This window comes from Cephus cinctus, unplaced genomic scaffold, assembly GCF_000341935.2.
Source record: "Cephus cinctus unplaced genomic scaffold, Ccin1 Ccin1_scaffold0696, whole genome shotgun sequence".
Classification (NCBI taxonomy): domain Eukaryota; kingdom Metazoa; phylum Arthropoda; class Insecta; order Hymenoptera; family Cephidae; genus Cephus; species Cephus cinctus.
Genome location: NW_014333318.1, coordinates 880001 through 890553, shown reverse-complemented (window position 1 = coordinate 890553; position 10553 = coordinate 880001). Strand labels below are relative to the sequence as shown.

Here is a 10553-nt window from a genome sequence, read left to right as displayed (position 1 = left end):
CTAAGAATAGTACGTTATTCGTTATCTTATATAGTACATTATAGCAACACTGACATTCAATTACCAAATTCTAAGCATAACCTTTCATCTACGGTTCCGTGGTGTAGCGGTTATCACGTCTGCTTTACACGCAGAAGGTCGCCAGTTCGATCCCGGCCGGAACCACATTTTTTTTTTCAATTTCCACTGTCTGACAATCAACGATCAATTCCACTAGAATAATCTAACTTTTGTATTCCCTTTTATTTTAGAATAATATTCAACGCGTGAAATTCTAATTAACACTAATCGTACCATCGACGGGTCATTTGACCCTTTTAAAGCCAAAAATACGTTTATAAAAAATTGTAGGTATGTTTAGTGTTAAAATTATATTTCCAGGCTTTCTCATATCATTCACCCGTATCAAGACCAGTACCACTATTACAGAAAAAAATACAAGTTTAACCACCGACCAAGATACTATTGATCGGCACAAAAGGCAGTATAAAGCCTAGTGATACTTCTTCGACTAGGAATAGCACCTCCAGAGAAAAATTGAAAGAATTCGCGATAAGGGAGACGCGTGGGCGCTGTGAGAATCAGCAGTTGGCATCTTGTCGCGGCGGTTGGCGGTTCGCACTTCAAGCCGCTCGCGATGACAAGATACCGAGTGAACTTTCAGGGGCGGCTAGAACCGCAGCTGGTTCTCAGCCTAGAAAAGAAATTCCCTTAAAGTTCGCGCAAGGGTTCAAAAGAATGTCTTCTCTCCAATAAAATAGTAAAAAATATTTACAAAATTTCAAACAAGACCAAAACAAATAAAGCAACTGAATCCTAGAGTCAGACCCTAAAATGATGAAAAAAAACGTATACAAACAAAATTCTAACCTTAGTCTGGACCCTCGTAAGGAACCCAAGGAGCGTCCCTGGATTCCAGAGTTTCTCAGCTCCCGAAGATGGGTATGGGGATAAAAGGTTTCCTTGTTTAACAAAATAGCATCCCCGAGCCATTAGCCCGAGCAGCCCTGCTGCCACTTCACTGCGATTCTTCGCTCCCTCTTTCACCCTCTGCACCAAGTGCAAGCCACGTCCTCCATTGTCCGAACGATCTAGAAAATTGCGGATCCATAGATCGTTCTCCACTTTGCCATAGTGTAAGTTACTCAGGAGTCAGTGGGTGCCGGGAATAAAATAGCGACAGGGTTGCCCCATTACCCGACGCCTCGAATCTTAGGTTAGGTTAGATAATCTCACGTTTCTGTGTCTCTTAGCGAATAGTCATAACAATACGTCGTATAAAGTGGCAAGACGGGCTGGACTAGGCAAAAGGATCATTTTATATGGCTTTCGCGATTATCAAGGGGATAGTCAAGAAGTTATCGGCGCGGCCGATGACGAGCGTGGCGACATTACAGCACGGGATCGTAATCATTGATTTCTCGAGAATAATGAATGAAATATTCAGTGGATATTACGTGGGCTATTACGCTTGTCTCGCGTAACCGTAACACCGAGCAAAGCCGTGCGAACTCGGCAGATGTCGCTCGCATCAGCCTCGCGTTTCGCTGCTATCGTTCGTTCTCGTCGAAAAACCCTTGAAATTCGATATATCTATAGCATGGGGACGCGGTAATGGTTACCCGGCTGTACGTGACGGATCGCGATAGATTCTCATACCCAATGACGGGCCTTGTCAATTTTTAACCTGCTTTAACCTGGCCAAATTCATGAGAATTACAGAGCCGCCCCTGAGAACCCATCAGACGAGAATAAAGTCCATACGAAAGTCTTGAGGTAAAATTATCGAGTAACCCGTAACATTGGTGTCAGGTATTTATTAATAAACCGAGCAACCGTAAAAAAAAATTGCAGGATTATAAAGTTTGAAATGTGAAAAAAAGTGGAAAAAAATTTTTAATCCAAAAATATTTTTGACTTACCGGGTCAGCGTAGACGAGTCATTGAAATGTCAAAGAGTCACGTGTAAATTTTATCTTACTGAATGTTGCGGTATTTGGAATGGGGGAATTCGACATTTTTGGGAATAGTATCGAATGAGGGGTATAAGAGTGTCAGAGTTGGGGAAAGGGGGGAAATGAAAAAAAAATAAATAAAAATAGCTGAGTGGTCCCTTCCGGCTGTCATCGACACGGGTTGACTTTTGTGCTTTTCGGAGGTTTTGCGAACGCGCAGTGCCGGTCGGCCTCGGTCTTGGCTCTTGGCAGTCAACCCCAACTTATTCAGGATGGCCAATTGCAAGCACCCCGTGACGTCACGGGGCCACGCCCGTTTACCAATGAGAGCTTCTCACCCTTTGAGTCCTGCGCGAGGATTCCGTTGGCTGGGCGGAGCCACAGAAAACTACCCTTTGCTCGAGCGATCACCATGGATCACCAGGGTGCGACTACCCTGGTAGCCTGGCCACGCCAAAAATTACGAATCATAGATCACCCGGACCGCGTGAGCATCGTTCGATAAAAGAGCTGTCACTTACGCAGTGTTGCGAATTGTAAATTCAAATTTTTAACGTTCCACGTTCCTCGTCGAATGGCTAAAAATAAATTTCATCCAAAAAAATTAACTCAATGTGAAAATTATATATTTCTGTAAAAAAAAAATTTTTCCAGTGACTGTGTAAATTTAAAGGCTAAACCGATATCCGTGCGTCTTATCTTATTGGTTAATAATTGTAACAATTTTTCATTTCGGGCCAGCAACGCTTTGCGCGAGAGGTAAGTGATAATTTTTTATAAAAATTATAGTGAAAGCTAGAATTTAGTTTTTATTTTAATAGTTACTCTGTTTCATCGGAGGCTTAAAAATATTTGTATTATTCATCATTTCCTCTCTTATCATATTTTTATTCCAAATAAACCCATAGCAAGTCTTGGTTGCCGCCATTGAAATCAAATTCTTACGTTAATATGTACTTGTTACACCGATAATATTTAATTATTAATTTATAACGTATATATCTGCAACGTGCACACTTCCTCACGGTTTACCGTTCGTTCACGGTCTAGTCGTTCAAATCACGAGTAGCACGTGACAGAGTCACATTTAGTTAGTCGTGACTAAACGCACCTGTAAACCAGTTTTCCGCCGTCGCACCGTGTAATGGCAACTTATTTGAGATAATACCCATTATTATATCACTGTCCAGTGCCCACGCACGTCGCATATGTTACGTTGTAGTCATAAAAAATGTAGCAACATGCACGCATCAGATCTGTTCTGGTTACCTAGACTTTCGGTACTTTTTGTAAAGTACAGATAGAAATTTTATAATAGTTTAACCGGATATTTTAACGTCTGTTCTTGCACTTTTCAAAAAGTGCAAAAAGTCTAGGTAACGAGAGCATACCTATTAACTGTCAACCACGTTAAAATATCCTGTTAAAATTTAAAAAAATTTCTAATTTCACTTCAACGATTCTATTGAAATCCATAACTCGGTTCTTATCTACTAGTCAGTATGGTAACTGATAACAATTAAGATATTTATTAACGTTATATAATTATGTCAAATGTCATTCGCATTATTTTTCTTTCATTATATTCTTATACGACTTGCGTAATCTCTAAATTCTAATGCGAATTAGCCAGAAGGTAATAGTGACGTCACTTACCATAAGAAGAAACGAAGTGTAGAAGATCAAGTGTATAGAAAATAGTTGACAGGTTCGCTGCCATGAATATTACCCTTGATGCTCGAAGTGCTTAAGCATTCGTATGATGGCACTGAACGTCGTACGTAGACACTCCGTAAGAAATGATATTTTCCTATCTCTTTTAGGCATTGCACTACCGTATGGTTGTCGACGTCTGATAGAATATTTGACAGGTCTGGGCTCCTTGTAAGAAAATTTGTAAATGAGAGAAGGACTGGATTCGTTGATCTGACAGAACAGAAGGGATCTGAGAACTGAGATGAATAAATAGAATGAAAGGAAGAAGGACTGTGTAGAGGAGGAAGAGAAACGGAACTAGGGACTTTGTGGCTAATGTCACGGTGCATGTAACGTAGTAGAATGGGGCTGGAATCGTGCATAACGAATAACGAAGTCACCCAGTCAGTCACGCAATCAGTGCCAAGCGTGTGAAGTGAGCACGTGTTTCGGGTCAGAGAGTGAAGACCGAAAATGAATTAAATTGGCTTCGAAATCAGTGATTAGTTTCTATCTCTTTTGACTTCTCCGGATTGACGTTCGGCTGTTTGTTTCTTCTAATGACCGCTAGGGTGCTATTTCGATTTGGCGCGGCGATTCAAATTGACTAAGACAGGTACTAGAAGGTTTTCTTATTGTTTGGTTTTTCTATATAAAAATTTGGCTATAATTTTTGCCACAGATAATATGTGACTAATCAGTCGAACGATGGAAAGCTATATATCGCATTTGAAAAATAATTATTGGTGGAAATTCTTGTTATGGGTTACGTGTAATTGATGACTATTTTTTTTCATCTAAATTAATTTTTTATTAATGACTTTTGATCGTGCTTCGCTCTACGTTATTCCAGCTGCGAATTACTCAGCAGGATACACAGTGAAATATAGAGACAGAAATCTATTAACCAAAACAATGACTGGGAGCATGAAATTTTTCATCTATTTACCCACTCTTCCCAAGACGAGGGGACGAATGATCTGTATCAATCTGTTTAAGTAAAAAAAATTCCCAACGACCAGAATCGACTAAGATGATCTCAATTTCAAAAGTTCATCCAACCTTTCAAACATCCAGAACTGATACAGCAATTTCCTGTCACCCCGAACCCGCAGCCGTGTCTATAAGTTTTTGTTCCATATGCGAAAACGCACACGTGACGCAAGGAGTGAGAAAAAAAATTTGCATAACTCCGTCCGGAAAGTGACCTGCATTTTTTATGCACAGCCGTTCCCCATTCGCGAGCACCTTGCGGCCCTTTCTTGCCTATCGGAAAGTCATCGAATTGGCATTAAGCCCGAAAAGAAAAGGCCAACTTGCAAGGGACTTGTCAAACCGACCATGATCGATGAGTTCAGTGTACATCGGACGACAGAGCCGTTAGGTTACGTTAAAAGTTACGTTTATCCTTTCTAGGGTGTTTAGGGGAAACCACCATAGAAGAGATAAGAATAAATAAAAAAATAAATATACCTCCTGAAATATATAAATTTCAAGATCCATCCCCTACGATCGTTATCGACTTACCTTTTCGTCTGCACGTTATTTCCATCCCTGTCAATCCTGCCAACTTGACGTTTCAAAACACCATATGCCACGTCGCCGTAAAATACATACGTCCTACACGTACCGTATCAGTGGTCGAGTATGTGTACACGCCTGGTTGGACATTGCAAACAGGGTTAAATAATCCGCCCTGCATAATTACAGACCAGTCAACGTTGCGTTTACGTGGAGGGGTAGTAGTCGCAAGTCCCCGAAGTAACCCCTTAAAAATGCCTCACGTGACTCAACACCGATCTGTTCGTATCTGTTCTGTGTCTGTTACTACCCCTTACCGCATTTCGTGTCGAGACGTAGCCCATATGGACTGAAATAGAGCAAAGTCAATGCTACAGTATAAAATAGCAATATGCACCCTAAGAGACAGTGAATAGTGAAAAAGGCAAATAGTAGAATATTTATTGGTAGAGATGGTGAAGAAAAAATTTAAAGGGTTGAACGAGGAAGAAGGGGAAAGGAGGGGTGGAAAAACGAGGTTATTATAATTGATTGTTGTATAATAATATTATGACAAGATAATGCACGCAACGACGAACTCCATACGTGATGGCGTTAGGGGTGAGTGTCTCAGAGTCGAAGAAGTCGACCTCAGGGGGGTTGGCGAGGCGTTCTGTAGGACATTGGGAAGGGTGTGTGGTTCGCCAGCGTCGACTCTGTCCGATGCTCCATGTCGATGATGCATTATTGAGCCTGAGAAACCTACAGGTGGCTTCGCTCCTATTAGCGCGAGAAAGAGCGCGACAGAGGCCAACCCTCTCGAGAAAGAGAATATATATATATATATATATATAGTATCAACGTGACACTACCACCAGCAACAGGGTAGCCATTGCCACTACCATTGTCATCACTAATGCTAGGCTACTGGCACGTACCACCATCATCGGCGTCACCCTGTGGAGAGAGTTGTAAAAGTCAACGGAAAGAGCACTACCCCTTGGGCCACCTAAGGATAATGCTGCGAGTTTGCGACCATTTCACCGCAAAGTCAAAATTTAGCTAAATACTTCACTCCCTGGTTGGTTAGAGGTTAGAAAGTCAAGAAGCGTCGCAACGGTCGATCGCCATTAATAACTATGTGGTTATACGTTTCTTACCTTCCTTCCTTTTTATTTTCTTTTTTGGCGTCTTACTTCATGACGGTTATCCATTGTTGTTGGCATTGTGGAGCATGGTTCTTTTTGAAGGCATCGGGACAATGAGGAGAATAAAGGTAACGAGGATAGGCAAGGACGAAAGGGCAGAGCTTATGCTGAACTTTTAGGTTATGGCATCGTCGACTGTCAAGCCAATGACTACCATCGATAGTTAAGCGAAATCGAATGGCTTGTCGAGCAATGTCTAGCGATGCATCGATCTGGTTATTATCTTATGTAACTTGCAAATCTATTGAACTGAAGCATACTTACCTTCTGACAATTCTTTACGTCGACTGTGCTTTGTATTATGTTTTGTCTGGATAAAGGTTGGTTAGGTCGCTGAGAAACTTGGATTTTACCAGCGAGATTGTTACTAGTCGATAACGTTTCTGTATTGCGTTTCCTGAAACTGATTGTTGGTATTTCACATATTCTGACAAATTCTGAGGAACTGCTTTGTTTTCTTTGTATTCCTTGGTATGGTCAATGCTTCACTGTCATTTACTTTGATTGAATGTAAAAGCTTTGGTTGTTGTAATCAGAATAGTCGTTACAAACACTCTTTTGTGTTTATTACATGATTTTGTCATGTTTTTCATTTACAAAGTTCATTAAAAGGAATCTAAAATACAAACTGGAGTTGACAAAGGATTGGACACTGTATTAATTTCTTGCAGAAACGTAAAAGAGTGGGATAATTACCTGGGCATAATATTCAAAGATTACCTGATCTGATAAAAGGTACAAAATGGATGATAATAATCGTGGCGAAACACTCTGCAAAGTCTGTGGCGACAAGGCATCCGGTAAGCATTATGGCGTACCGAGTTGCGACGGCTGTCGTGGATTCTTCAAGCGGTCGATCCGCAGGTATGCAAGGTAATTGCATTCTCTATAAAATAATTAGAGCAATCTTGATTGAATGCATAATCGAAAAATAGAATTAGATAGAGAAATGGAATTTGGTCTTATCTGTTTTCAGAAATCTGGATTACGTCTGCAAGGAAAATGGCCGGTGCATCGTCGACGTATCTCGTCGCAATCAGTGTCAGGCTTGTCGGTTCACGAAGTGTCTTCAAGTCAACATGAAACGAGATGGTACGCTTCAGTCGAATGGTGATTAAATGACAATTCTGTTATTTTATAACATAATACCAATTAATCAAATTCGTGTACCACTAACCTTAAATTGTTATGAGCCGTCATTGAATTTTGTTAGAACTAGTATAAATTTTACGTACGTTCACGTTGCCCAAGTATATTGCAAAGTTTAGAAAGGTTTTCGATAATCGTTGAAAAGTGATTGAGATTCTGGAAAAAAAATGTCAGGATTCACAAACAGAATCATCCCCTCTAGGATGCCCCAAGAGCAAACATGGTGCCCTACCATCCTCATGGCGCATCTCCATGACAAAATATGACAATGCATAGCCCAGGACATTATTTACCGTGACGAAAGAAGAACCCACATGAAACTCTAGTTGCGTTGCTCTGGTGACGTGCTGGGTGTCAGGAACAGCCTGACGTTCACAGCTTTGGTAAACATTAACAGGGTCTGAGACACCCCTCTCTTCGATTATAATCCAAACACTTGATTGCGCCGAGATATCAATTAGCAGACAAGTACTGGGGGTCCGCTCTCACCTATTTATTCGTTGTGCCATTGTCGTGAGAGTTGTCAGGAAAATTTGTCAGAATCCATCGTTATCCTCGTCCAGAAAAACCTGGATAAATAAAAAAATGTTTGTCAATGCAAACAATAGGAATTTCGTGTATTCATCCCTATACTGATAAGATTATAAGGATGTTGAAAAATTATTGTATTTAGCTGTTCAGCATGAAAGGGCGCCAAGGAGTACCTCCACGTTGACAGCTGCTGTAAGGAGACCTCCTGGTGGACTGTATCCAGGAATTCCTCACGTTTATCATACAAGCAGTCCTTATCATCCTCTTCTTTATCCAGCCCTCTTTCCCTTCAAGCCTTCGGTACCCAGTTTTGCTCACAGCGTCGGTAAGTCACGCGTATCAGTGAATCTCGTATACTTACTGATTGCCCACATAGAGGTGCACAATGATGGCGGTTACTTATGGAAGCTTCTTTTTGGCATCTAGCCCATTTCCTTCCACGACCATCGACGGAGCAGAGGACGACGAGCACAGGAAAAGAGGACGAAGTGACCAGTTCCGAAGAAGCAGCGACAGGAGAGAATCAGACAACGAGAAAAGGTAAGACTACCAGACGATATTCCAATTGGACTTCCCAGGTTCAATTGACTCTGTGGATAAACGGAAAGCTTAAAAATTTGACAAATTTTATTTAGACTTTCCCCCAAATGACACAGTCGGTACGCGGCTGGCTCCGCCAATAATTGGCCCCACTCTCTCCGAGTACACTTTGTCCAGTCTGTCCTTGTTACCGACCGAAAACGTGTACGAGTCCGCAGCCAAATTGTTATTCCTGGCAGTGAAATGGGCTAGGAGTATCCCTTCCTTTTTACAGGTTAGTAATTTGTCAATCCTTTACTCTAACCTCAAAACAAATGTATAAAAATCACGAGGATACTAGATGCAGGTTCTTTTCTTATCCTTTCAGCTGTCCTACAGAGACCAGTCTGTCCTACTGGAGGAATCCTGGAGCGAACTTTTCGTACTCACAGCTGCGCAGTGGAACTTTCCGGTAGAGGAGTCGACGTTAGTACCAATAGACGCCACCGCAGAAAGGCGTCAAATTCTGTCAGAAGAGGCAAGGAGGTTGCGAGAATTGTTAACGAAATGTGTAATGATGCGAGTTGATCATTCGGAATATGCTTGTCTGAAGGCTATAGTGCTTTTCAAAGGAGGTAGTATACTATTCTATATCTATACAGTCAATTGATAAAACAAATTCTAATCCAACCTCCCTGTTCGTTTCATATTCCAGAATCCAGAGGACTCTGCGAAGCTGCTCGTGTTTCAGCACTGCAAGAACAAACCGTGGCTGTTCTCGGTGAACGAGGAGCAGGAAGAGTAGGTCGTTTGCTTCTTTTGCTACCACCTGGACGTGCACTCTGTCGGGCTACCCTTCAGGAACTCCTCTTCAAGCCGATCGTCGGCAACGTCAGTGTCGAGAGGCTTCTGGGCGACATGGTACACGCTACTAGACCAGCTTAGTTGATTTTGATGGTTAAAAATGAATGAAGTTTGAAAATACTGATTTGACGTTAAATTCATCTTTCTGTCATTATCGAATAGTCATCTACTCTTTAGAGGTCGCTCGACAATATTGTATCTATAGATATATAGTTCATCTAGTCAAAACTATCATGAGATCATTGACAAAGAATCCTAATTCTCTAATTTCGTGGTAACAGTGTCTCTAGTCATTCCTGGTGCTCTCAAATGTGTTACCTGTGAGATAATAATGATAAGGAAACGGGCTTGTGCAGTACTACGCTAATCATCGTCAATGTATATAATATATACCATAAAGTATTTAGTAATGTCTCATGTAATAGAATGACACATAGGTGTCACGAAAGTTGTGCGTTCAATAACTCTGGTTGATGTAATATATTCGAATTCTTAAGGATTCTTCTTAAAGGATGTAATTTGAAATTTTTTTTTCCAGTCACGCTAAGAGTACTTGCTCGATCCGCGTTCTTCTAAACAAATAAATGTGTACATAGCGTACTGACGATGTTGATGGAATTTCTTTATTCAAATTCTGACAATCAGATGAAAGCATTGCGACATTGACAGTTGTCAGTATGAGAAAAGAGGATGACTGTTCGTCAAGGACCTTGATAAAAAAAAAGGATTGATTGTGGGTGAAAGGTCACACGAGGGTTTACTCGTAAATAAACGATACGCACAATTTTTTTTATTAACTAGAATAATTTATTTTTTTTTTTCATGGTAGAAAAAGGAGAATGTATCTTAACTCATGGACTGCATTGTACTCATATATATACAATTACATACAATCCTCAATTGAATGTTACACATAAATTCATTATAAATTGATTTCCTTTTCTCGTGAATATGTTTAACCCGATAGCGATTTTCTATTTCGTTTAATGCTTTTTTGCTGTATGTGAAAAAACTGGCATTTTTCATTCTGCGTGTACGTGTTTTGTGTCTGTCAAGGATACGGGAGAGAGAGGGATGGGATTTATTGAAAATTAGGAAGAAGATGGAAAATGGAAACATTGGGTAGTCGATA

At 40.7% G+C, this 10553-nt stretch overlaps 1 protein-coding gene, 1 long non-coding RNA gene and 1 other non-coding gene across 5 annotated transcripts; 2 read left to right on the top strand and 1 right to left on the bottom strand.

Moving 5' to 3' along the window:
• Window positions 1-68: 68 nt before the first annotated feature.
• Window positions 69-2254, bottom strand: LOC107270062. Its single transcript, XR_001538222.2, has 3 exons — window positions 1923-2254; window positions 871-1091; window positions 69-694 (listed from the first exon to the last, which is right to left on the bottom strand). It is a non-coding gene; the product is annotated as an uncharacterized LOC107270062 (long non-coding RNA).
• On the top strand, window positions 93-165 carry Trnav-uac. The gene has a single exon. It is a non-coding gene; the product is annotated as a tRNA-Val (tRNA).
• A 116-nt stretch (window positions 2255-2370) lies between the features above and the next one.
• On the top strand, window positions 2371-10018 carry LOC107270058 (nuclear receptor subfamily 2 group F member 6). Of its 3 annotated transcripts, XM_015744704.2 has the most exons (9): window positions 2424-2491; window positions 2610-2714; window positions 7030-7231; window positions 7335-7468; window positions 8181-8363; window positions 8465-8578; window positions 8674-8852; window positions 8946-9192; window positions 9273-10018. In XM_015744704.2, the coding sequence occupies exons 3-9, from the start codon at window positions 7101-7103 to the stop codon at window positions 9500-9502; spliced, it is 1218 nt and encodes a 405-aa protein (XP_015600190.1). In that variant the 5' UTR covers window positions 2424-2491; window positions 2610-2714; window positions 7030-7100; the 3' UTR covers window positions 9503-10018. The 3 variants fall into 3 exon arrangements, with proteins under 3 accessions (XP_015600189.1, XP_015600191.1, XP_015600190.1); XM_015744703.2 differs by having other exon boundaries at window positions 2371-2714; XM_015744705.2 differs by having other exon boundaries at window positions 2372-2714; window positions 7335-7450.
• The last annotated feature ends 535 nt before the right edge of the window (window positions 10019-10553 follow it).